Raw genomic sequence first — 27136 nt, 5'->3', positions numbered from 1 at the left:
TATACTGAAGCCCTAACTCATAATGTGATGGTATTTGGAGAGGGGACCTTCAAGAGATAATTAGGTTTAAATGAGGTCATGCGGGTAGGGCCTTGATCATGAGATGAGTGCCATGTGAGGACAGAGAAGAAGGCAGCCTTCCACAAGCCAGGAAAAAAGTTCTCGCCAGAACCCAACCATGCTGGCTGATCTCAGATTTCCATCCTCCAGAACTGAGAAAAAATAAATTTATCTTGTTTAAGCCACCCAGTGTATGATATTTTGTTACGGCAGAACAAGCTAATACATAATTCTTTGAAAATGTTAAATGTCTGTGAAAGGAGTTTTTAGGGGTAAAAAAAAGGCAGGTTTAGGGAGTTTTAGGAATTAGGGGGTCCATAGTGGAGAATCGCAGGGCTGCAAAGCTGGGAGCTGCCAGAAGCCACACATTCACAGAATAAAGGGAGAGGAAGCCACACATTCACAGAATAAAGAGGAAGGCCACAGGGAACAGAAAAGCTAAAGGGAGAAGCAGAGGGGAGCCCCACATGGGGTTTGAGCTCTGAAGCTACTATAGTGACCAATCAGAGGGATATCAGGACACAAAGAACTGCAGCCTTTATAAACCGTAGAAAAAAGGGACTTAGTGGGTGTCTCTCTCCTCACCCCTCCTCATGTGGGAGTCTGTGCTTGTTTCCCAATAAATTTCCACCTTTTCCTATACCACCTTTTGTCCGTGGCTTCATTCTTTGAATCCACCTGGACAAGAACCTGGGAAATCACCTTTGCATCCTGCCCAGAGGAAAACAATGTGTTCCGGTTTAATTTCCGAGTTTCATCTGGTATCAATAAACCTCCGTTCTACTCCATTTTGTTACTGATTGGCACAGCAAAGTTAAAGTACACAAACATTCTGAACATTAGAAAGAAGACAATTCTAATTGCCATTGCGAGTCACATGAGTATTGTTGAAATAACTTTCTAAGCCCAGGATGGAGTTGCTCCTACCCAGGGTGTCACATCAGCAAATCAAAACCTGGGCAATGCTCCTGGCCCTGTAAATGCTCCGCTTGTCCAGAAACACAGTACATCCAGTCAGCCAAGACAACTCCGGGCCTTCTCACCCCAAACAAAGTTGACTATGTGGCCCTGTCAATCAGGTATTTTCTATTTCTCTCCCTTGTGCTTTATTCTTTATCCTACAAAAGCTTCTGCCTTCTGCCTCATTTTACAGTTTTCCAAATGACGACTGTCCAGTTCATTAAGTGTTAAATACAATTTGTGTTTATAACCTAAATTGTCTTCTTTAATCATTTTTTAACTTAGTATTGGAATGATGAAAGAAGAGAAATTGGGAGTCGGAACAAAAGAAAATGAATTCTAGAGTTTGCCTCTAACCTCCTCTTCTGGTTACTTCCCCTGACCTTACTCTTCCTGACCTGAGGTCTCCCCCATCCTCCTGAGCAATATTTTACTAGTTAGGACAGACCCACTTCTCACCCAGCTCTCTGCCCCAGAAAGCTGAGCTATGTGGACCATTATCCCCAGAACTCTGACTTCTCACTGAGATTAAACAATTTCGAGAGCAGTGGGAGAGTGCTAGAGATCAGAATATTTGTTTCTTTTATTCCTCTGGTTACCATGAATTAATTGTGTCCCTCACCAAAGCTCAAAGCTCCTCTTTAGATGGCTGACTCTCCCTCTGGGTTCTAGCAATTGATCCCTTTTTTCTGTGGCCTGGGCATGGTAATAACGTGGGTGCTACTAAGCCCCCCTGCTCTATCCTCCTTTGAATTTTCTTGTGGATCCCTGAGTTCAACTTTGAAAAGTCTTTTGGAAAAACAAAACAAAAACAAACCTATTCAAATTTTCCTAGCTTCCTGTTGGGACCTGAAACAATACAAACACTTTTATTCATGCAGCACCATCAAGTTAAAATCTCCTTCTTCCACCCTGGCCGGCTTGGCTCAGTGGACAGAGCATGGGCCTGCGGATTCAGGGGTCCCAGGTTCGATTCCGGTCAAGGGCATGTGCCTTGGTTGCGGGCACGTCCCCAGTGGGGGGTGTGCGGGAGGCAGCTGATCGATGTTTCTCTCTGATCGATGTTTCTAACTCTATCCCTCTCCCTTCCTCTCTGTAAAAAAATCAATAAAATATATATTAAAAAAAAATCTCCTTCTTCCCTCCACCTCTCTGGTTCACTTCTAAACATGTTACCAAGTGTTCTTAAATGTCGCTGTCCCTCCATTACTTCCCATTGCCATCACAGAATGAATAAACTGCTGTCTCATGTTTTACTCTTTATTTTTAAAACAAGTTCACCCCTTACAAATATTTACAATTTAGTACAAGCATCATACATAAAGGATAGCACCTTACATATAACACACACTCAATAATTATGTCAAATTTCGATGAAGCAACTGAGGTGGGTTTTTTTTTATATACGTTATTTAAGGTGCATATTTTTAAACAGTGAACAAGAAATACCTTTCCATAAATTAGTTTGTCTATGCATCTAGAAGAAAAGGTGTTAAATACATGAGTAATATATGCCTGATTATCCTTCAAAAACATAGTCCTTTATTCGTTCCTTATATCTTTAAAGCCTTGAATGTTTAATTTACCTTATAATATTATTTTATTTTTCTGTTTGGTAAACTCACTAAAAAAACATGCAAAGAGCCCTGGCTAGTGTGGTTCAGTTGGTTGGAGCATTGTCCTGTGCACGGAAGGGCCTCGGGTTCGATTTCCAATCAGAGCACATACATAAGTTATGGGTTCAGTCCCTGATTGGGGCACATATGGGAGGTGACCGAATGATATTTTGATATTTTCTCTCACATGGATGTTTCTCTTTCTCTCTCTCTCTCTCTCTCTCTCTCTCTCTTTCTCTCTCTCTCTCTCAAATAAAAAGATATCCTTGGGTGAGGGTAGAGAAAAATAAAACAAACATAAGAAAGAGACATTTAGATGATTATATAAGCAGTTAGGTATCAACTTTCAAAATGTTCAATGGAAAAGACCAGGTGTTTTGCAGAGAAAACAAAGCTATTATTTCAATGATGTTAACGGTTCTTTTTTGTTAATGGTTACCAGATAATTCATAAGAGAAACAGCCTCAAGTGAATTATAAAGGTCAATCCCTTGTGGACTGAAATAAATTGTTAAATTCAATTTAAAACAAGATTTTTAATTACCATGATAATCTACCTAGAGACAACTTCAGATTAAAAGGCCAAAAACCTCCAGTTTGTGGATTTGTATAGAGAATTTAACCCCTACCCCAAAGAAAACATGATGTATCTTCCCCATAAGTGAAAAATATCACCATATTAACATTATAATAGTATCTAAATGTTTCATCGACATTTGAAACATCTAAACACTACAAATAATATTTTGTGCCTAAATTTCCTGTTAATTATCTTCACCGAAAATTTTAGAGCATAAAATAATGAAGACAGATTACACAACAGTCCATTTCATACTTGTTTAACATTTGTTTGCCATTAAACAGATTTTTAAAGCCAAGAGAAAATTTAAAAGCCACATTTATTTCTTATCTGGTTATTTTATTTCACATAGTAAAATAAATTCTTGAAAAAAATTGAGTACACAGCATAGTATAGAAATTATAATAGTCTTTTGGGGCTGCCATAACAAAATACCACAAACCGGGTGCTCATGAACACAGAAATTGATTTCTCACAATTCTGGGGGATGGAAATCTGAGACTGGGGTGCCAGCATGGTTGGGTGAGGGCCCTCTTCTGGGTCACAGACTTCTTAGTGTATCTTCACATGGTGGAAAGGGCGGCGGATCTTTCTGAATCCTTTTTTGAAAAGCACTAGAAACCCATTCATGAGGGCTTCATCATCAGGGCCTATTCACCTCCCAAAGCTTCAGCTACTAGTACCATCATATCAGGCACTAGGATTTCAACATAAAAAATGGGCACAGGGGCTTGGGGAAACACAAGATTCAGACCATAGCAGAAAGTGTAAAAGATTTGAGGTCATATGGGAGAGGCAAATGCCTACCATTATTCCCAATATATATCAATAATCATTCATTCCTAGTAATTATCATTCCCCATATGTAAAAACAACATACCAAAATTAATTCATTCACTATTTAATGCAAAAAGCAGTAATGGTGTCAGAGCTCATAAAATTTTGTAATTTAAAGAAGGCAGAAAAACATTCTCCGCACTTTAAAAAATTAGTAAGTTTAGTTCTTAAAAACACAAATAAACAAAAATGGCCATAAGACCTAAAGTGACAATGAGACCAGTGGTACTGTAACAGTTGCCTTGCCTCACTAGTTCCATAAAATTGGGCTTTATAAACCACAGAAAAATCAAGCTACTTGGTTTATTCCTGAAAAGATTGGACCTAAAAATGCTTCAACATTCAATAAATATTTCTGTGTGCCTACTCTGTGCCAGACACAGCTCCAGGGATGGAGGATGTATGGTAGTATCAGCAAACAAAACAGCAAAGGCCCCTGCTCTTGTGGAGCTTATACTGACTTGGAAAAGGGATTATTTATATTAAATTTAAATCCCTCTTATTGTATACTGCAGTTACTTTTTCTCCTTTTCACTACAGATTAAAAAGAACCTTGGCTGCCATCCCATATCAAAATGTCTCTTTATTCTAGACAATATGCTCTTCAGATAACTATATTATGTGTGGCAATATTTTAGTAATTTTCAGATACACTTATAATTTCATTATTTGTAAAAAAAAAAAATGCCCTGCAAACAAGCATGCAATCCATATTGATTTTAAATATACTTTAATTAACATTGAATTAATGTTGTTAAATAACAAATAACCATAAAAAAATGATTCAGTCACAGGATTTATCATAATAAATGCTATGAATGCTACTGACTGTCTATGGAAGGAAAAGAGAAACAAGGGACATAGAAATATTATATGATTATATGAGCAAAATCAAGTAAATGTTCAAGGATTTAGATAACTTGTTATATAACCAAGTGCTTCAATGTGTAATCCAGACTTTGGGACCCATCATCCCTCGAGCCCCCTTTGAGGAGACCAGAGAGGCCTTGTGGGCTCTGCAGACTGTGAAGAGGACCCCATGGTCAGCTAAAGTCAAAGGAGTAAACAGGAAGCTCAGGTGGCCCTACCACAGAACAAGAGAAACAAGAATCCCCACGTCAAAGACTAGAAAGGGGAAAACCAGAAAAAGCATGTCCCAAAATGCACATGTCTCCAACACCAGATCGCATTCTGCATTCATGTGGTTCATAAAATCAATTCTATCAAAAATTTCCTTACAGGTAAAAATTCTCTCTGCATTTGCTGATTTGAAGACAGCTTTCACTTTTCTATTAACGTTTCTGCTTTCTAAGCTAAATTTTTACAATGACTCAATCACTCTTTATATAAAGTTTCCAAAGTTGATAATACGACTAAGTTTGGTGCCTTTCCAACCAAACAGTTATAATCTAACACATTCAAATTTGCGGATACCCCTCTCTTAAATTTCCTCTATTGGAACATTTAAATTGTTTCTCCCACAAATATCATGCGTCTGTTTACATTATCATATTTTAAATCAAACTTTGCACACTGGATTAAAAATAAATAAATTCAAATAAAAACAAAAGGGGGGAAAAGTACCTTTAATTTGGATCCATGAGGTATTACAGATTTATCCTGCTTTGGTGGTATATACAGCTCCCATTTCCCATACTCCAGTTTTTTATATGGGTATGAAAATGGATTCCAATCATCTAAAAAATTAAAGAAGAAAGGTTAACAATAGCATGATCAAACTGATATTTAATGAACTTCAAGTAATGCATTCCTACTTGTACCAAATCAAACTGCCTAAAAATTATTAAGTATTACAAGGTGTTAATCAAAAAGTTTTACTAGCAATTTAAAAAAAGTAAGTTAGTCTTAATTTATTTTTAAAAGATGTATTTAAAACTTTGCCTTTTGCATCTTAATATTAAAGATTATAACATTTTCTATTATACTTTCAACGCTCATACTTCTATTAATAAATGGAATGTAAAAGAAAATGGTGGGTACTTATTTAAAAAACACCATCAACAAAGAGAGATAATATGAAAAAAAACCCAGAAATACATTCTAGGCATGATAAGATACGTGTCATGGTAGAAAAAAAATGATGGAAAAAACCCCTCAAAATCCTATTACATTTACCCAAAGTCACAAGCATGTGACAGAACTGAGTTAAAATCTAAAGAAATGCCTGAAGCAAGAAAGGCAGAGGTAATAAACTATAGAGGGCAAAGGAAAGGCAGGTTGAAGATCCTGGAAGTCAAATTGAGCAACAAGACTCATGCACACACTGAAACTTATATAATAGACGTGCCATAAAAATCACTGAGTAGCCGAGGTTGCGGGCACATCCCCAGTGGGAGATGTGCAGGAGGCAGCTGATCGATGTTTCTCTCCCATCGATGTTTCTAACTATCTATCTCTCTCCCTTCCTCTCTGTAAAAAATCAATAAAATATATTAAAAAAAAAAAATCACTGAGTAAAGGACACACCATTATCAAGTGAGGCTGGCTATCCTCATGGGGATAAATAAATGAGTCTCCACCTAACAATATGCCAAAGAATCGCTGTAACATAGATTAATGTTTAGATATGACAGGCAAGACGGTGCCCTCTCAGCTCCTGAGAAGAAGCAGCTGGGGATCTCAGCCTAGTAGGCAAGTTTCAGGGAAAATTCAGATTCCTCCCAGGCTGGGGCTTGGGGCATTTGCTAGGGTAGCTCTCAATTTCTCCTGCTCTGCACTACATTCATATATGGCGACGGTCTCATATTCTGATACAGAATTTTTGGACTGGATCCTGGATTCTTTGTCTGCCAGAGTCAAAGAATGAATCCACGGACAGAAGGTGGTATAGCAAAGATGGAGATTTATTGAAGAACAAGTACAGATTCCCACGTGAGGAGAGGGAAAGAGTCCCACTGAATGGACTCCCATGTGGGGAGGGGGAAAGGGTCCCACCGACTTCCTGTTTCCATGGTTTATAAAGGCTGTAGTTCCTGTGTTCTGATATCCCCTCTAATTGGACAATATTCCCTTTCGAATTGGTTCCTATAGTAACTCCTGAGGCCCTCCTCCCTCATTGTCCTCCTATTCCTTCTGGGCTTTCTTACTCCTTCTTTATTTTGTAAATAAAGACCTCTTGGCTACTCCCAGTTCCCTTGTCTTATGTAAATGTATCTGTTGCCCCTCCCTTGTGTTATGGAAATGTACCTTCTCCCAGGCTGTAGCCCTGTGTTTTTTCCATGGACCCCAATTCTAAAAATTCCCTAAACCTGCCTATATTCCCCTAAAATTCCTGTTTCAATTCCTTACAGTTTTCCATCAAAAGAATCTCCATTAATTGCAACTTGCCCCTGATAAAAATGGCAGACGAATAGGCAGACTGTTGTGCACGTCGTCCCAGGGCCAACTAAATTGGAGAACATTCACCTGGAATTACCAACTGAGGTCCAGCTGAGGAGACATAACAAGGAAGGACAGAAAATACCTTCTGTAGAAAGGGATGGTCATGAGAGGAGCTGACCTAGCCCCCAGGGTGGAAGCCTGCAGGCCGAGAGGGGAGGGAGCACAGGGCTAGGGGAAGGTCTTTTCCCTCAGAAGATACAGGCCTGGAAACCAGGTGGGCTCCACAGCCCGGAGTACCAGAGCCAAGACCTTTGGCCCATGAAATATCCAGCTGTGAAAGGCAGCAGGGCTGCTGGCCGCAGCAGAGCCTAGAGCCAGTAGACCAGAGCCAGTGGGAGAGAAAGCCACAGTGCCTGAGGAGAGACTGGGGTGGGAAACCTTGCAGGGAGACATGGAAAAGCAGCCAAAATGGCCATTCTCCCTTTCCCCCCTCTCCAGAGGAGCTAGCTGCTCCCAGTAGCCACAGGACAGGAAAAGAAATAAATCCATCCTAGGTAATACAGTCTGCCTCACCCTCAGGAGCCCTGCTTGCCACACTCGGCATTTTCAGCTTTTCAGAGGAAACAAAAGCAGAGGCCAAGCCTACCAGTTTGAACAGTCTCTGGAGCCTCAGCGAGTGGATTGGGGGAGGGGTCTTCGGACCCACTGTCCTGGGAACCAGACTAGTACTTTCCCCCAAGAAGAGAAGTGATGAATATTCCAGGTTTCCAGCAACCCCACTGGTCTCCACGCAAGGACCTCCGCCAGCAGAGGGCAGAGTAATATTTGGGGCCACTAGCAGAGGACTGTTCTGGGACAGGGAAGCACACCCACCACAATCCCTGAGTGCTAAACAGCACCTCCCCCAGCTAAAGCCCTTTAAGAAACGACTTCTGAGTGATTAAGATTAACAGCTGGCTAGCAGGAAAAGGTGGGCAGAGGTGAAGCCCTGGGAACAGGGGAATGTTTCTGGGCCCCATGCAGCTAACAAGCCCATTTAACAAGGCAGATTGGTCCCTCCTGCTCGCAGCCAAGTCCTGAAGAGACAGATAAAACTGTGGATGAGGATGTGGGGATCTCTTGGAACTTCAAGCAGGTTGCTGAAATCCAGAGGACAGTTCCTGTCAGAGTTTAGCACCTAAGTATCCCATAGGAAGCACAGAATTGGCAGACAAAAGAGTAGGACTGAGAGCAAGTCCCCCTGGGGCACTAAACTCAACTGAAACAAACTCGACTTCACTTTTTTTTCCTTTTTTCTTTTCACTTTTTTCCTCCATTTTTCTACTTTCTTTTTTATTTTTTCTCTTTCATTTATTGTTTTCCCTTTTCAAAGTTATCTTCCTTATCTATATGCTTTATTGATTTGTAAATATTCTAGTCCAGGGGAGGGCAACCTTTTTGTGAGTGTGTGCCAAAACCAGCAAAATCTCTGACTCAAAATTCTTCTGCGTGCCAACCCTAATTTTTTGAGAACATGTACGCCTACTTTGATATCTCTTAAGGTGTACGTATGTGAAGAACCTTGAAGAAATAATAAAATTCATTCGAGCGACAAAAACACAGTATATGATGATGAAAAATACATTTATTTTTTAATGTATACATGTACACTGATAGTCCGACAGAAAACTTTATGACTCCGTTTGATATTATCAGTGGGACTTTTGCTGCTGCATCACTGATGACAGAGATTTTACATCAGGTTTATATTTCGTGACCTTCAGAGATATGCACAAGCTACTACTTTCATCCATCAGGCTATTCCTATTACGAGACTTAACAAAATTCATCACTGAGAACAAAGATTCACAAGTGTATGTGGATGAAACCAAAACACTGATCGGATCTAGGAAGGCAGGGAGAGTTAAGGCAGAGGCATAGAAATTGCTCTTCCCCTCTCTCGTCAATCCATGTCTATGGTCTTTAAGATAACTTGTTATGTAAGATTATTTATTTATCTAAGATGCACCTACACTGAATTTATCTGAAAAATAAAAAAGTCGACATTAAGAAAAAAAATTGTAAATGGAAGATTATAAGAGAGGGTTTCGCGTGCCAGCAAAAGTTACTGTCGTGCCATGTTTGGCATGTGTGCCAGGGATTGCCCACCCCTGTTCTAGTCTCTGTTATGTTCATGAATCTAATTTTCCTCTTCCCTTTTCCTACCCAATTTTTCCTTTTTTTCATTATTCAATTTTCTTCTATCTTTGCTTCCTCTCTTTTCTTTTTCTCCTGCTTTCTCATCTTTTTTCTTTTTCTGATTTTATGTCTATCTGCTTTCTCCTCTATTTTCCTTTTCAAATTATTTTCATTGTCTTTTCTTAAACCTTCCTTTATTTTAAACACTTTTACTTCCTCTATTCCCCTAATTATTTACTATTACTTTCTTTATTTCAGCATTACATCTACATATGCCACCCCCCCACCCTCACTTTTTGGCTGTTTTTTATTTGTGCTTTTGTTTGTTGGTTTGATTGCCTTGTTTTCTCATATTTTTTCTTTCTTTTTTTCCAATCATTCTTGCTCTCTTTTCTCTTTCTTAATTCTATGTTCTCTGATGGTTGTTGCTTTTGTTGGTGCTGTAGACGTCTAGTGAACGTTTCTGTTTTCTTTCTTCTGTTTTGTAGTTTGTTGTGTTGTATTTTGTTCTGTTCAGTCAGCAACTCCACAAAAGCTTGAATGACTTGGTCGGGGATGAGCCACATAGTCAGCCAACCGAAGAGCAGGCTCAATCCACGAACGGGACAGTAAAATTCAAGACCCACATACAACAGGAGAATCCCCCCAAAAAGTAAGGGGCTTTCCTAGAGAACCCAGTTCATGAGATCTAAGAGACTGCACCATTGGGTCCTACAAAACAACTACAACATAAGACCACTCCACAAAATCTGGGAGGCACAGCAGTTTGATCTAATACATAAAAACCAAAAAAGAAAAAAAAGGGAACAGCAAAAATGGGGAGACAAAGAAACAACCCCCAAATGAAAGAAAAGGAGAAATCACCAGAAAAAGAACTAAATGAAATGGTAGTAAATAATTTGTCAGATAAAGCATTCAGAGGAATGGTAATAAGGGTGCTCAAACAATTCAGTGAGAACTATAAGCAACTTTTCGAGAATTAGAAGGGTCTACATGAGAGCAACACCAACATGAAAAGAGAGCCTGAAACATTAAATAAGAATCAATAGGAAATGAGGAATGACATATATGAAATTAAGAAAACCCAGGAAGGATTCAAAGGTAGATTAGAGGGAGCTGAGGACCAAATCAGCGAATTCAAAGATAAGGTAGAAAAATAAACAACCATTCACAGGAGCAAATGGAAAACAAAAATTAAAAAGCAGGAGCAAAGGCTAAGGAAGCTTTCAAACAATATGAAACTTAATGTCATTGAATTATAGGAGTACCAGAAGGCATAGATTCTAAGAAAGTAATAGAGAATCTGTTTGAAGCAATAATTGCAAAAATTTTCCCTAACCTGGAGAAGGAAAAAGTCACTCAAGTTCAGGAAACATAGAGTCCCAATCCAGATGAACTCCAAAAGACCCACATATTAATTAAAATGGCAAACATGAAAGATTAAGAAATAATCTTGCCCTAGCCGGTTTGGCTCACTGGATAGAGCGTCCGGCCTGGGGACTGAAGGGTCCCAGGTTCCATTCCGGTCAAGGGCATGTACCTTGGTTGCAGGCACATCCCCAGTAGGGGGTGTGCGGGAGGCAGCTGATCGATGCTTCTCTCTCATCGATGTTTCTAACTCTCTATCCCTTTCCTTTCCTCTCTGTAAAAAAGCAATAAAATATATTTTTTAAAAAAAAAGAAATAATCTTAAAGGCTGCAAGAAAGAGAGAAAATTACCTACAAGGGAGCTCCCATTAGACTGTCAGCTGACTTCTCAATAGAAACACTGCAGGCCAGAAAGGTAATGGCATGAACTATAAAAATTAATGAAAACCAAGGGACTGAACCCAAGAATACTCTATCCAGCAAGGCTATCATTCAAAAAATCAAAGGTGAAATAAAGACCCTTGTAGAAAAAAAAAAAAAGGCTAAGAGAGTTTATTAACATGAAACCAGCACTGCCAGAAAGGCTAAAGGGATTGTTGTAAGAAAAAGAAATAGACAGAAAGAGAACACAGGCATAAAGAATAAGAATGACAATAAATACCTATCAATAATATCCTTAAATGTAAATGGTGTAAATGCTCCCATCAAAAGACATAGGGTAGCTGAATAGATAAGAAAATATGACTCACATATGTGCTGTCTACAAGAGACCCACCTCAGAACAAAGGATTCACACAGAATGATAGTGAAGGGATAGACAAACATTTTACAAGCAAATGAAAATGAAGAAGAAGAAAAAAAAGCTGGGACAGCAATATTCATATCTGACAAAATTGACTTCAAAGTGAAAGCCATAATAAGAAGTAATAAAGGACACTTTATAAATACTAATAGCCCTAGCTGGTTTGGCTCAGGGGATAGAGCGTCGGCCTGAGGACTGAAGGGTCCTAGGTTCGATTCCAGTCAAGGGCACATGCCGGGTTGTGGGCTCGATCCCCAGTAGGGGGCGTGCAGGAGGCAGCCGATCAATGATTCTCATCATTGATGTTTCTATCTCTCCCTCTCTCTTCCTCTCTGACATCAATAAAAATATATTTTAAAAAAATAATAATAAAGGGATTGATTCAACAAGAGGATATAAGCCTAGTAAACTTACATGCACCCAATACAGAAGCATCCAAATATATATGGAACATTAATGCCCCACGCCCCTGACATCACTAAATAGATCTTCTAGACAAAAAATCAACAAGAAAACAGTAATCCTAAATGACACACCAGATCAGATGGAATTAATTTATATTTCCAGAACAATTTACCACAAAGCTACAGAATATGCATTCCTCTCCAGTGCACATGGGACATTTTAAGAGATAGACCACATGTGAGGACACAAAGTAAATATCTACTTCTCAATAGAAACACTGCAGGCCAGAAAGGTAATGGCATGAACTATAAAAATTAATGAAAACCAAGGGACTGAACCCAAGAATACTCTATCCAGCAAGGCTATCATTCAAAAAATCAAAGGTGAAATAAAGACCCTTGTAGAAAAAAAAAAAAGGCTAAGAGAGTTTATTAACATGAAACCAGCACTGCCAGAAAGGCTAAAGGGATTGTTGTAAGAAAAAGAAATAGACAGAAAGAGAACACAGGCATAAAGAATAAGAATGACAATAAATACCTATCAATAATATCCTTAAATGTAAATGGTGTAAATGCTCCCATCAAAAGACATAGGGTAGCTGAATAGATAAGAAAATATGACTCACATATGTGCTGTCTACAAGAGACCCACCTCAGAACAAAGGATTCACACAGAATGATAGTGAAGGGATAGACAAACATTTTACAAGCAAATGAAAATGAAGAAGAAGAAAAAAAAGCTGGGACAGCAATATTCATATCTGACAAAATTGACTTCAAAGTGAAAGCCATAATAAGAAGTAATAAAGGACACTTTATAAATACTAATAGCCCTAGCTGGTTTGGCTCAGGGGATAGAGCGTCGGCCTGAGGACTGAAGGGTCCTAGGTTCGATTCCAGTCAAGGGCACATGCCGGGTTGTGGGCTCGATCCCCAGTAGGGGGCGTGCAGGAGGCAGCCGATCAATGATTCTCATCATTGATGTTTCTATCTCTCCCTCTCTCTTCCTCTCTGACATCAATAAAAATATATTTTAAAAAAATAATAATAAAGGGATTGATTCAACAAGAGGATATAAGCCTAGTAAACTTACATGCACCCAATACAGAAGCATCCAAATATATATGGAACATTAATGCCCCACGCCCCTGACATCACTAAATAGATCTTCTAGACAAAAAATCAACAAGAAAACAGTAATCCTAAATGACACACCAGATCAGATGGAATTAATTTATATTTCCAGAACAATTTACCACAAAGCTACAGAATATGCATTCCTCTCCAGTGCACATGGGACATTTTAAGAGATAGACCACATGTGAGGACACAAAGTAAATATCTAGAAGTTCAAGAAGATTGAAATCATATCAAGCATCTTCGAAGATCACAATGGTATGAAATTAGAAATCAACTGCAATAAAAACAGTCTAAGACATTCAAGCACATGGAAACCGAATAACATGCTATTAAACAATAAATGGGTTACCAAACAGATCAAAAAAGAAATAAAAAACATCCTGGAAACAACAACATAAAATCTATGGTTCACTGAAAGCAGTCCTGAGAGGGAAATTCACAGCACTACAGACCTACTTAAAAAAAAAAAAAAAAAAAAAAAAAAAACAAGAAAATCTTCTAATAAACTACCTAACCCTACAATGTAAAGAATTAGAAACAAAACAAAAAAAGCCCAAAGTAGAAGAAAATAATAAAGATCAGAGCAGAAATAAATTATGTAGAGACTAAAAAAATAATATAAAAGATCAATAAAAACAAAAGCTGGTTCTTTGAAAAGATAAACAAGATTGATGAACCTCTAGCCAGGCTCACCAAGAAGCAAAGAGACAGGATCCAAATAAACAAAATCAGAAACAAAAGTGTTGGCAATGTAACAACTGCCCCAGAAAACACAAAAGATCATTAAAAAAAAATACTATGAACAACTATATTCCAGCAAGCTGGACAACCTGGCCAGCATTATTCCAATCCCAAAACCATATAAAGACACCATTATTCTAATCCCAAAACCAGATAAAGACACCACAAAAAAAGAGAATTACAGCCAATATCCCTGATCAACATAGATGCTAAAAACCTCAACAAAATATTAGCAAGTTGAATCCAGAAATACATTAAAAAGAACATACTCCATGACCAAGGGGGATTTATACCAGGGATGCAAGGCTGGTACAATATTCGCAAATCAATAAATGTGATACACCACATAAACAAATTGGAAGACAAAAATCACATGATCATATCAAATGATGCAGAAAAAGCATTCGGCAAAATTCAACAGCCTTTTTTGATGAAAACTCTCAGCCAAGTAGGAACAGAGGGATTACATCAACATAATAAAGGCCATATATGACCAACATACTGCAAAAATCACACTCAATGGTCAAAAGAACAGGAATAAGACAGGGATGTCTATTTTCACCACTCTTATTGAACACAGTACTAGAAGTCCTAGCCAGAGCAATCAAACAAGAAGAAAATTAGAAGGCATCCAAATTAGAAAAAAGGAAGGAAATTTGTCGTTTTTCACAGATGACATGATATTGTACATAGAAAACGCTAAAGACTCCATAAAAAAACTACTAGATTTAATAAATGATTTCAGAAATGTAGCAAAATATAAAATTAACATCCAAAAATCTATGACATTTTTCTACACCAACAATGAATTCTCAGACAAAAAAAAAAAAAAATCCCATATACCATTGCAACAAAAAAATTGAGACACTTAATAATAAAATTAACCAAGGAGGTAAAAGACCTGTACTCAGAGAACTACAGGACATTGAAAAAAGAGATAGAGGAAGATATAAAAAAACTGGAAGAATATACCATGATCATGGATAGGCAGAATCAACATCATTAAAATTTCCATACTATTAAAAGCAAACTATAGATTCAATGCAATCCCCATTAAAATACCAAGGGCATATTTCACAGACCTAGAACAAACTCTCCAAAAATTCATATGGAATAAAAAAGACCTCGAATAGCCGCAGAAATTCTGAGAAAGAAGAACCAAGTTGGAAGGATCACAATATCAAATAACAAGCTATATTACAAAGCCACTGTTCTCAAAACTGCCTGGTACTGGCATAAGAACAGAAATATAGACCAATGGAACTGAACAGAGAACCCAGAAATTGACCCAAGCCATCATGCTTAATTAATATTTGAGAAAGGAGGCAAGAGCATACAATGGAGTCAAGACAGTCTCTTCAATAAATGGTGTTGGGAAAATTGGACAGGTACAATCAAAAAATGAAACTGGACTACCAATTTACACCACACATAAGAATAAAATAAAAAGAGATAAAAGACTTAAATGTAAGTCCTGTAACTTTAAAAATCTTAGAAGAAACCATAGGCAACAAAATCTCAGACATGTCCCTTAGCAATATGTTTACTGATACATCTCCTAGGGCAAAGGAAACTAAGAAGAAAATGAACAAATGGGACGACAACAAAATAAAAAGTTTCTGCACAGCAATAGAAACCATCAAGAATCTGAAAAGAGAGCCCACTGCTTGGGAGCACATATTTGCCAATGAAACATCCGATAAGGGATTAATTTCCAAATGTATAAGGAACTCATACAACTTAACGAAAGGAAGACAAACAATCCAATTAAAAAATAGGCAAAGGACCTAAATAGAAACTTTTCCAAAGTGGACATACTGAAGGCCAAGAGACATATGAAAAAATGCTCAAAGTCACTAATCATTAGAGAGATGTAAATTAAAATGACAATGAGGTACCACCTCACACTCATCAGAATGGCTATCATCAACAAATCAACAAAAGACAAATGTTGGCAAGGATGTTGAGAAAAGAGAACCCTAGTACACTGCTGGTGGGAATGCAGACTGGTGTAGCCACTGTGGAAAACAGTATGGAGTTTCCTCAAAAAATTAAAAATGGAACTCCCATTTGACCCTATGACCCCCACGTCTAAGAATATATCCTAAGAAACCCGAAACACCAATCAGAAAGGACATATGCACCCCTATGTACATAGCAGCCCAATTTACAATAGCTAAGATTTGGAAAGAGTCCAAGTGCCCATCAGCAGATGAGTGGATAAACTAGCTGTGGTACATCTACACAATGGAATACTATGTAGCAGTAAAAAAGAAAGAACTCTTACCATTTGCAATAACATATATGGACCTGGAGAGTATTATGCTAAGCAAAATAAGCCAGTCAAAGAAAGATAATTATCACATGATCTCACTCATGTGTGGATTCTAATGAACAAAATACACTGATGAACAAAGCAGATCTAGAGACATGGAACCTTGGAACGTTAAAAAATTTCAGACAGAAGGCAGGTGTGTGTGTGTGTGTGTGTGTGTGTGTGTGTGTGTAGAGAGAGATTAATTGGAGAACTTAATATGCATATATGCATAGTACATGGACACAGACAATAGTTTGGTGAAGACTTGGGAGGAGTGGGTGAGGTGGGGACAGGGTCAATGGGGGGAAAACAATGGACATCTGTAATATTTTCAACAATAAAGATAAATTTTAAAAATGAATAAATAAATATGACAGGCAAAACTGTAAAATAATTAGAAAAATATACAGAAATATGTTTGTAATCCTGGGTTTTAAAAAGTGTTTTTAAAACAAAATATTTAAAAATCCAGAAAACACTAAGGAAAAACTGATGAATTTTACCCCTATAATTATAACTTATGTTCATAGTGATGGATGAACAGACAGAATGGCAAAATAAGCTACCAACTGGAAATACATTTGTAATGAATATACCAAGAAATAGTGAGAATTGATAAACATATAAAGAATATCTATAAGTCAATGAGAAAAAGAAAATAAAACAATAGAAAAATGAGCAAAGATATTCAGGGGAGGACACATGAATGGCCAATAAACATATACAATGATGCACCAAGACCATTACTCAGTATCTGTTATTAATGTCGATAGACAATATTTTCTAGAATATTCTTACCAGGACATTGCTTGGTTAAAATATATGGGCCATTGATCACAAAATGAATAAAAATATGATGGCTTTTACCTAGAAAAGTAATATTAAAGTTTTTCAAATGTTAATATATTATTTCATCTTCCTATTTATGCCTCATTTCATATATTGCAAACATTTCTAAGTTCAAGAGTTAGGTACCCCCAACACAATGTATGTTTATTATTCTAGTTTTGGTAGAGTTTTAAAAGCATATTTCTTGCTTGCAAAAATTATTATAAAATTTTCTAAAACATTTGATGCTTATCAAGTTAATATAACCTGACACATTTTAAAACCAAAAATTTAATAGGCATTTTATTAAGAATGGTTTGAATTTCATCATCATATTTGATAATGCAAAAGATGACATTTATCAATAGACTCAAACCAGCAGGCAAAATTCAAATCGAGATATGGAAAATAAACAATATGAGATGCACAGTGCAATATGAACTGCAAACATACATTTGGTATAGGCGGTCAAGCATTAACTAAGGTCACTGCATCAGGCACACAAATTCTATATTTATCTGAAATCCAACAACCTGTCTTTTTCTACTGTAATAATCCTCACCAAAAAATTATTAAATGTCAGCTTTCTTCAAATATTCCCAAACTCTTTAACTCATAGTAAAGTGTTTCTCTTCACTAGCACTTAGCAATCTCATTCTTGTAGATTTTTTGCGTTTAATACACATTTTCCGAATGTATGACTGAAATGGTTACAACTTACTACGCGGAGCCTTACTTCTTTGATGCATATACCAATGTGCTGAAGCCCATGGTCTACACGCGGGCCAACCTCTGCCTCAGGCAGGCCTCACCAAGCAGTGAAGTAAGATCTCTGGTGTATGCAGCAGGCAGGCCTAATAAGGCCAATACTGGCCTATATGGCGAATTCCAGTCACTATCCATCTGATTGGATGTTCCTTGTGTCATAACATTGTTAAATATTTGGAATATCACCTCCTTATCATACAATGTCATTTAATTATTTCAAGCTTCACATCACGCAGAGTTTATACAGATTTACAATGCAAAGTTGGCTTGTCAAGATGGAAGTTTGGGGACTTTTCCCATCTAAAGAAAGCATCCATTCTGTTCCCTAGAAGTGGTGAGGTCCAGGACTAGGACTTCCTGAGGCATTGCCTTTACCCAGGAGGAGTAGGGAAAACCACACAGCCTTTGAAGCTAGAGGAGAATCGTCCTTCAGACACACAACCCTGTGCTGTTTTCCCTCCAGGTAATTCTTTCCCTCAGTGGAGAACTTGAGAATCACCATTATTTAACTTCTAATGACAGCTGTTAGCCTGGAAATGATCATAAAACCCAGAGCGTTATTTCTTAGGGAAACTGCTTTCAACATACATTAATTTAGGTTGGCTGTGTTTTTCAAGAACAATATAGAGTATGTCAGAGTGCCACTAAGTTCATAACCAATGGGATACTAATGTCTCATTATGTTAAAGAACAACAACGCTCAGTCCTATGGTGTGCAGCTTTCTGGAAATTAGGGAACAAATCAAATAATCTAGAGTGTCACTAACCTGTTCTTAAAGGCATTCATAGAAGAAAAGGGCTCTGTGATCAAAACAGTGTGGCAAATGTGACTTTAAATATAATTAACCACATTGATCATCGGAATAGTATTTTTATTACAATGCTTTTTAAGAAAAAAGGAAGTAATAAATTAAGATATGTAGTTGCTTGTGATTTCAAAAAGCATGAAAATATAACCCCAAAAAAGTAAGAAAATAAATGATTATGTATATGGAGAGAAAGAACTCAGATAATAGCTCTCTAGGATTGGACTTGGTTATATTTGACCATAGAACCAGGTAAACAATTCATAAAATTAAAAAAAAAAATGTAATAAGCCAAAAAGGGGGGGGCGCGGAATAAGGAGAAAAAAAATCCCTCAAAATAAAAACAAACTGAAATAAATGAACCTCTGTGGTGGTGTTTGGAGGCAGGGATTTGGGGGGGAGGGGCGATAATAGGGTCATGAGAATAGAGCCCTGATGAATGGGACTAGTGCCCTGATAAAAAGAGACCCCAAAAAATCCTGCTCCCTTCCACCATGTGAGGACACAGAGAAAAGACTGCCATCTGGGAACCAGGAAGAGAGTCCTCATCCGACACCGAATCTGCTGACACCTTAATCTTAGACTTCCCAGCCTCCAGAACTGGGAGAAATATACTGTATTTCTGTTGTTTATAAGCTACCCAGTCTATAAATCTGTTATAACCCCCCAAACAGACAAAAACTAAGCTTATCTCTATTGGTCCATATACTAAGAAATGTCCACAATAAAAATTTAAAAACTGTTATCAAGTCTTTGTGCACACTTTCCTAAATCTCTGTCCTTGTTAACAATTTTTAAAAAGTGATCTCATGAGGTAAAGGGTATAAGATTTTAATTTAATCATGGTTCTATAGAAAGGTTAACAAACTAATTTCAGGATGGGCAGTTCAAGTTCATATCTCCACCAGCAGCATATGAAAATGCTCAATGACCCATATCCTCATCAGCACTGGGGATTATCATAGTAATTACAAGGCATGCTGGCCTTGCTCAACCAGGGTCCACTAAGAGAACTGAGCCCTCATAACTTAAGGATCCACAAATTAACTTCTGTTCAATGCATCCAGCATAGCATTCCTTATGTACCATACTTGGGAGAATTAAGAAACAGGCATTCAAATCACTTTCTGTGTTCTGAAGATCAGATGCAGAACAGGCCTGAGGAAAGTTGCCTGTCATTATTGTCCTGGCTGTAACAGATAGCTTTTGATACACAGTGTGTTCATTTCTTTTCAAAACAGGTTATAATTATAGCTCTTCTTTATTCTTTTTAATCCATTGTTATTTGGGAGAAATCTGGTGGTGGGTATTACATTTCTTTTAAGTTTTTCATTTATTTCTAGTTTTATTGAATGCAGTTGATGATGTGGATACTTTATGGCCTGTATATACAGTGGGACAATCAATCCCATTATTTAACAACCTATTTAATTTTTACAACATAAACCTTTCACTTACTTCCAAAAAAGTTTTATGGAAAACTCCAGCATAGAAATAATATCAAACATGAAACAACAAAGCTGCTCTGCCTGAGCTGCCCCTACCTAACTAGGCTCCTCCTCACCACTTCCCTTCCATGTCAGAGTCCACCACTCAAAACTCAGTTTTATGACGTGCTGCAATATATGACCTATCTTTGTCGATGGTCCAAAGATCCTTGAAAATATGTAATTTCATTTGTTTCAAATTCTTCACTTATTTTTACTTTACTCGATCCATTAAAAGTCAAGAGTATACAAAATTCTATAACAACAATTGGGTCCAGAAATTTATCCAATTTCTAATAATTCTTGCCATCTACACTTGGCCCAAAAATAAACATTATTTGAGACCAAGGAGTGAGTAATGGCATTTATCTTTGCTGTGACTTATATTATTGATCTCTGTGCAATTTTACCTGAGTTTGTTGTTGGTCAGGATTTAAACATCTTTTTATAATCTTTCAGTAATTAGAAAGCAGAGGGAAATTAATGGTTATATCTGAGAAGACATATATTATATACTTGGAAAAAAACATAGAATATGACATATTAGGAAGGGAGAAGAATAGGAGAAAGGTACTAATACAATATGGTCAATAATCAGAGGAAGCAATGGTATCCCATGGGCCAAAAATGGCCCTCCCTACCCTGAGCGTGACTGAGGGTGGCATCGCAACCTCCCGATCCACCCTGCTCTGTGCATGACAGGGGGCGACACCCCAACTCCCCAATCGGCCCTGCTCTGAGCCTGACCAGGGCTGCACCTAGGGATTGGGCATGCCCTCTGCCACCCGGGAGCAGGCCTAAGCCAGCAGGTCGTTATCTCTCGAGGGGTCCCAGACTGCGAGAGAGCACAGGCCGGGCTGGGGGACCCCCCCCGCGAGTGCACAAATTTTTGTGCAACGGGCCTCTAGTATATATCACTATTGATGGCAATTTCACCCATTTATGACTTCCTTGGAAGGTTAACAAACTACTTTCAAGATAGGCAGTTCAAGTTCATACCCCCACTACCCTAAAACATAATCTTTAATCTTCTCTATACCCTAAAACATAATCTTTAATCTTCGGATGTTCCACCTAAACCAATTCCTGGTGTGGGAACATGAGAGATACCTACAGTAATCAGGAAAGCAATTACATGGTCTCCCTTCTAACTTATACCCACTTACGGAAGTACAATAATATTGTCTAACATGATTACCAATGCAACAGAAATAAACCCATGTGTCCCTGGCCAATTGATTTTCAACAAGAGTGACCAAGATCATTCAATGGGAAAAAATAATCTTTTTAACAAATAGTGCTAAGACAACTGGATCTCCACATATAAAAAGATAAGTTTGGACCCCTACCTCAAAACATATACAGATTCTCCTCAACTTACAATGGGGTTACATCCTAATAAGCTCATTGTAAGCTGAAACTATCCCAAGTCGAAAATGCATTTAATACCCCTAACTTACTGATCATTATAGCTTAGCCTAGCCTACCTTAAACATGCTGAGAACACTTATATGAGCCCAATGTTGGGCAAAACCATCTAACACAAAGCCATTTTATAATAAAGTATTGACTATCTTATGTAATTTATTGAATACTGTAGTGAAACACAAAACACAATATCCAGAAATCACTGGCAACACAGTACACTTAGAGCAGGATTGTTAACCCTAGTGATCACTGGCTGCCTGGCAGCTGCAGCTCACTACTGCCCATGTCCAGCATCATAAGAGAGTATCTTACCGCATATCGCTAGCCTGGTAAAAGATCAAAATTCAATCTCTACTGAATGCATATTGCTTTCATACCATCACAAAGTTGAAAAATCTGTTGAACCATCATAAGTTGAATACCATCTGTAAAAATCTAACTCAAAATGGAATAAAGACTTAATTGTAAGAATTCAAAACTATAAAATTCTTAGAAAAATACACAGGGTAAACCACTATATCCTCAGTTCTTAAATATGGCACCACAAATACAAGTAACAAAAGAAAAAGATACATTAAACGTTTTCAAAATTAAAAAACGTTATGTGTCAAAGAACACTATCAAGTCAAAAGACAACTATGAGAGAAAATATTTGAAAACCATTTATCTGATAAAGGACTTAAGTCTAGAATACATAAAAAACATTTACAACTCAATGATAAAAGTCAACCAAATTTTTAAATGAGCAAAGAATCTGATCTATGAAAATGTAGAAATCACCAATATGCACAAGAAAAGATACTCAACCTCATTAGTTATTAGGAAAACGCACATCAAAACCAGAATAAGATACCAATTCATTCCCTAGAAAGGCAACAGTCAAAAATATAAAAAATATTTATTGCAAAGGATATAGAGAAATTGGAAACCTCACTACTGTGGGAATGGAACCATCTGGAATTTCCTCAAAAGCTAAGAACAAAATTACTATTTGACACAATTATTCCACTCCTTATTACATAACCAAGAGAAATGATAACATGTCCACACAAAATCATGTATATAAATGTTCATGGCAACATTACCCATAAGAGTCAAAAGGGCAAAACAATATAAATGTCCATCAAATTAATAATGGATAAGTGAACTGTTGCATATCTATACAATGCAATATTATCTGGAATGAAATACCGATATATGCTACAATATGGAACCTTGAAAACACTATGCAAAATGAAAGAAGCCAATAACAAAAAACTACATATTATGAGATTCCATGAAATATCAAGGAGAGGCAAATCTTTGAGACAGAAATTGGGATGGAAAGATTGTAGGATGATAAAGGGCACAGGGTTGCTTCTGCAGTGACGAAAATGTTCCAAAATTGACTGCAGTTATGATTGCACAACTCTGTTTTTACTATCCTAAAAACCATGGAATTGTACACTTCAAATGGATAAGTTGTATAGTATGTAAATTATCTATAATAATAAAAGCATAATATGCTAATTAGACTGGATGTCCTTCCAGACCAAGCAGGGCTGCGAGGGAAGCCCGGGTCCCGGGTGCCAGAGGGAAGCCGTTGCAGGCAGCCAGGGAAAGGTAGGCCTACTCTTGCATGAATTTCTTGCAAGTCGGCCTCTAGTATTTCAATAAAGCTATTAAAAAATAACAAATTATATCTCAATAAAACTGTTAGAAAATAACAATTTTTGCCCAGCCATCGGGGCTTAGTGGGTTGAACAATGTCCCATGCACCAAGAGGTTCCCAGTGAGGGCACATGCCCAGGTTCCAGGCTCAGTCCCCAGTAAGGGCTCATGCAGGATGCAGCCAATCAATGATTCTCTCTCACTGATGTTTCTATAGCTTTGTCCCTCCTCCTTCCTCTCTATTTTTAAAAAACACATTTTCAAGGTCAGGTAGCTTCTACCTGTTCGTTTCTATTGAGCTTTTACCTAGACCAGCGATTTTCACTCTAGTCTATAATAATAAAAGCATAATATGCTAATTAGACTGGATGTCCTTCCAGACGAAGCAGGGCTGCGAGGGAAGCCCGGGTCCAGGGTGCCAGAGGGAAGCCGTTGCAGGCAGCCAGGGAAAGGTAGGCCTACTCTTGCATGAATTTCTTGCAAGTCGGCCTCTAGTATTTCAATAAAGCTATTAAAAAATAACAAATTATATCTCAATAAAACTGTTAGAAAATAACAATTTTTGCCCAGCCATCGGGGCTTAGTGGGTTGAACAATGTCCTATGCACCAAGAGGTTCCCAGTGAGGGCACATGCCCAGGTTCCAGGCTCAGTCCCCAGTAAGGGCTCATGCAGGATGCAGCCAATCAATGATTCTCTCTCACTGATGTTTCTATAGCTTTGTCCCTTTTCCTTCCTCTCTATTTTTAAAAAACACACTTTCAAGGTCAGGTAGCTTCTACCTGTTCGTTTCTATTGAGCTTTTACCTAGATCAGCGATTTTCAACCTTTTTCATCTCATGACACGCATACACTAATTACCAAAATTCTGCAGTACACCAAAAAAATATGTTTTGCCCATTTGACAAAAGAAATAGGTATAACTTTGATTCATTCACACTGGATGGCTATTGTTGTATTGGCTATCGTCATTTTTTTATTTCACATTCTAAGGAAAAAGAAATCAGTGCCCCTGCCTAAATAGTCAGGTACTGCTTGTTTTAAAAATTATTACAGTATACCAGTGTGCCGTGGCACACCAGTTGAAAATCACTGGCCTAGACTAAGGTCAGGTTCTAGCAGAGATATTGCAAAGGAAAGACCACATGGGGAGACATATATTAAAATTTAATGCTGACAAGATAGCTTGGTCAAGAAGTAGAATAAAGGGTCAAGTTGGATGGCTGAAGATTTCTCTGAGGATAAAATCATTAAATACTTTAAGGCTTTGCAAAGGAAAAAAACTTGAATATATCAGAACCTGGGGAAAAATAAGCTTAAATAAAGAAAAATGCTATCTTCTTCTGATGGCTGAAGATTTCTCTGAGGATAAAATCATTAAATATTTTAAGGCTTTGCAAAGGTAAAACAACTTGAATATATCAGAACCTGGGGAAAAATAGGCTTAAATAAAGAAAAATGCTATCTTCTTCTAGAGCCCAGATTAGCACTAAGTTTATGGGTGATATCCAACATAAGCATGCCAAGCTGCTGCTGATAATGTTTGAATTTATCTTGGACTCTGCAAGAGTCCTATAAGGAAAAGAAATGTAAAAACTATCATACAATACACTCCCTTAAGAAAAAAAATGGTTTGAGCAGAGGCTGTCTCAAAACTAATGATACAGGAATGAGAAGTTTTGTTGTGATAAAAGTAATAAAAGTCATTACAATAACAAAAATAGGATGACTTGGTGACATTGATGGCAGCAACAGCAGTTATGGATTGTCCTTAGAGCTTGAAGTTCAATATCTAATTCAATATCTCAAAAGTCCTATACAGTAAGTAGTACAAATTTCATTTGATGAATGAGGAAACCAATTCAAAGAGAGAAAGCCATAAAGCCCAAGTCCGATAGCTATTCAGTGACAGAGTCAGGATTTGAATCCATGTTAGCCTGACCCCTGCTTCTGTCTGTGTGTGCTCTTACCCTACAGAACATAAATAATGCAGACACAGTCCAGCATACATCTACATTAGAAAGGTGCATAGCACATATTGGGCTCTTAACTAAACTTACTTTTGCACTATCAAAAATCTTATGCTCTTCTTTTGGAATCTTATCCTTTAGGAAATAAATTTTGCATGTGGATTTTTTTTCTTAATAGAAAAACTCAACAATATTTGTCTCTAAGCCTTGAAACTGTTAGGCAGGTCTGTGGCAGTTACATCAGAGAATGAGCTACATAACTCTGTCAAAGGTAGGGTACCCTGGACCACAATACCCAGATAAGTCACCTGTCCTAGCCAAGCAAGAGACAGAGCATGAATTTCAGACTGTCCTGGGACACTCAACCTTAATTGCCAAAAAGTGTTTTGTTACTGTTCACAGTATGTCCAGCATTAACCTTGGAAGATAGATATCCATATGGAAGATAACCACAAAAGTAAAATAGACAGATACAGAGAAAAAGAGACAGGGAGGGAGGGAGGGAGGGAGGGAGGGGAGATGAATAATAAAAATGATTACTACTGAGTAGCTTCCAGGATGTCCACAGAGAGGTAAACACACATACTCCCTTCCTTGCAGTGAAAAATGTTGTCTTGTAATTCAGAGAAAACTAGAGTCATTAGGCAAGAACTCCCTCAGCTTTCTGCTTTCACACCTACAAACTGATACTAACAGCCATTTTTACCTCCTACCTTTCAGTCTGTGTGAAAGAGGGTTGTTTTTCCTTTTGTTCAAGGCTAATTCCTTGATTCCATCCTATCCTTTTGTCTGTTTTCAATTACTTTCTCATATTCTGAGGTTTTCAAACATTCTCTCTCTTCAGGCTCTCTACTCTCAGCATTCAAATATGTTGCATTGATATATTTGTTAATTATGAAATAACATCAGTAACAATGAAGAAAACTTTTGATACAAGTCACCCTCAGGTTCTCCTGCCATTGACAGCCCAATTTATTGATTGATTCCAGACCCTAAGCTCTTCAGACCCTTAAATATCTCTGAAAGACTCTGGGGCCAGGTCCCCAGCAAGCTCCAGATTTCCAATCCCAACTATTCTTTTGAGACTTCAATTTACATGAGTTTTTTGTGGCATCAGAAACTCCTCTTTGGGTGTTAGGGATACCCATCTCAGCTTGTTTTCTTAAACCATTATAATAGTGTAGATGGGGAGGAAAAAGAGGGAATGCATGCGAAAGCTATTTCAGATCTAAAATTGATAAGAAGCAGTGTTTGGTTGTGAGGGGTGACAGACAGTGATGATTTCTTCCTTGGGTGGTTACTAAAACAGAACAGGGAAGATAGAGGTAAGAAAGGAAAGAACTCAAAGGAGCTGGAAGTGGTCAAAACACCATCTATTACTTCAGAAAGTTTAAGTAAGAGAAATATAACAAATTAAGGGGAGGGAAACTTTAATGGGGAACACATGTGCATGAGAATACCCTAATTTTTCTACCAGTATATTTTTCTTATTGCAAAGGAGAAGTGAATAGCATATAGAATTTTAAAATGTAATTAAAAAAGACACTAAAATATATAAATGCAACCCACCATATGATTAATGCCTTAGTGTAAATGTTTCTCATTTTTAACCATAGTTATTTATATTCATGTATAAATGTTTCCATAACAGGAATTATATATAAAAATATGTGTGTACCAGGTGTACCGGTTAATAATGTGGATTTTTTTTCAATAGATGGAGCTACACAGATGTTGATATACATGTGATTTGATATGTTTGCTATTTTGTTGTATTGACAGCAAGCTTCAGAACTTCATTTGTCAAATTTTCTGAAGGTGTTAACATCATAGATATTTTTACACTTAAAAATGTC

The 27136-nt window shown here is 37.5% G+C and overlaps 1 protein-coding gene across 1 annotated transcript in view; it reads right to left on the bottom strand.

Annotated features, from left to right (window-relative positions):
• GBE1 (glucan (1,4-alpha-), branching enzyme 1) overlaps window positions 1-27136 on the bottom strand; it is a 289368-nt gene that overhangs the window by 223252 nt on the left and 38980 nt on the right. Inside the window, exon 3 of the mRNA XM_014536264.1 lies at window positions 5637-5749. Within this exon, the coding sequence (XP_014391750.1) occupies window positions 5637-5749 (113 nt within the window). The remainder of the gene's footprint in view (window positions 1-5636; window positions 5750-27136) is intronic.

Source organism: Myotis brandtii, unplaced genomic scaffold, assembly GCF_000412655.1.
Source record: "Myotis brandtii unplaced genomic scaffold, ASM41265v1 scaffold159, whole genome shotgun sequence".
NCBI lineage: Eukaryota > Metazoa > Chordata > Mammalia > Chiroptera > Vespertilionidae > Myotis > Myotis brandtii.
The sequence above is the reverse complement of the archived record's forward strand: the minus strand, read 5'-3'. Positions and strand labels throughout refer to the sequence as shown.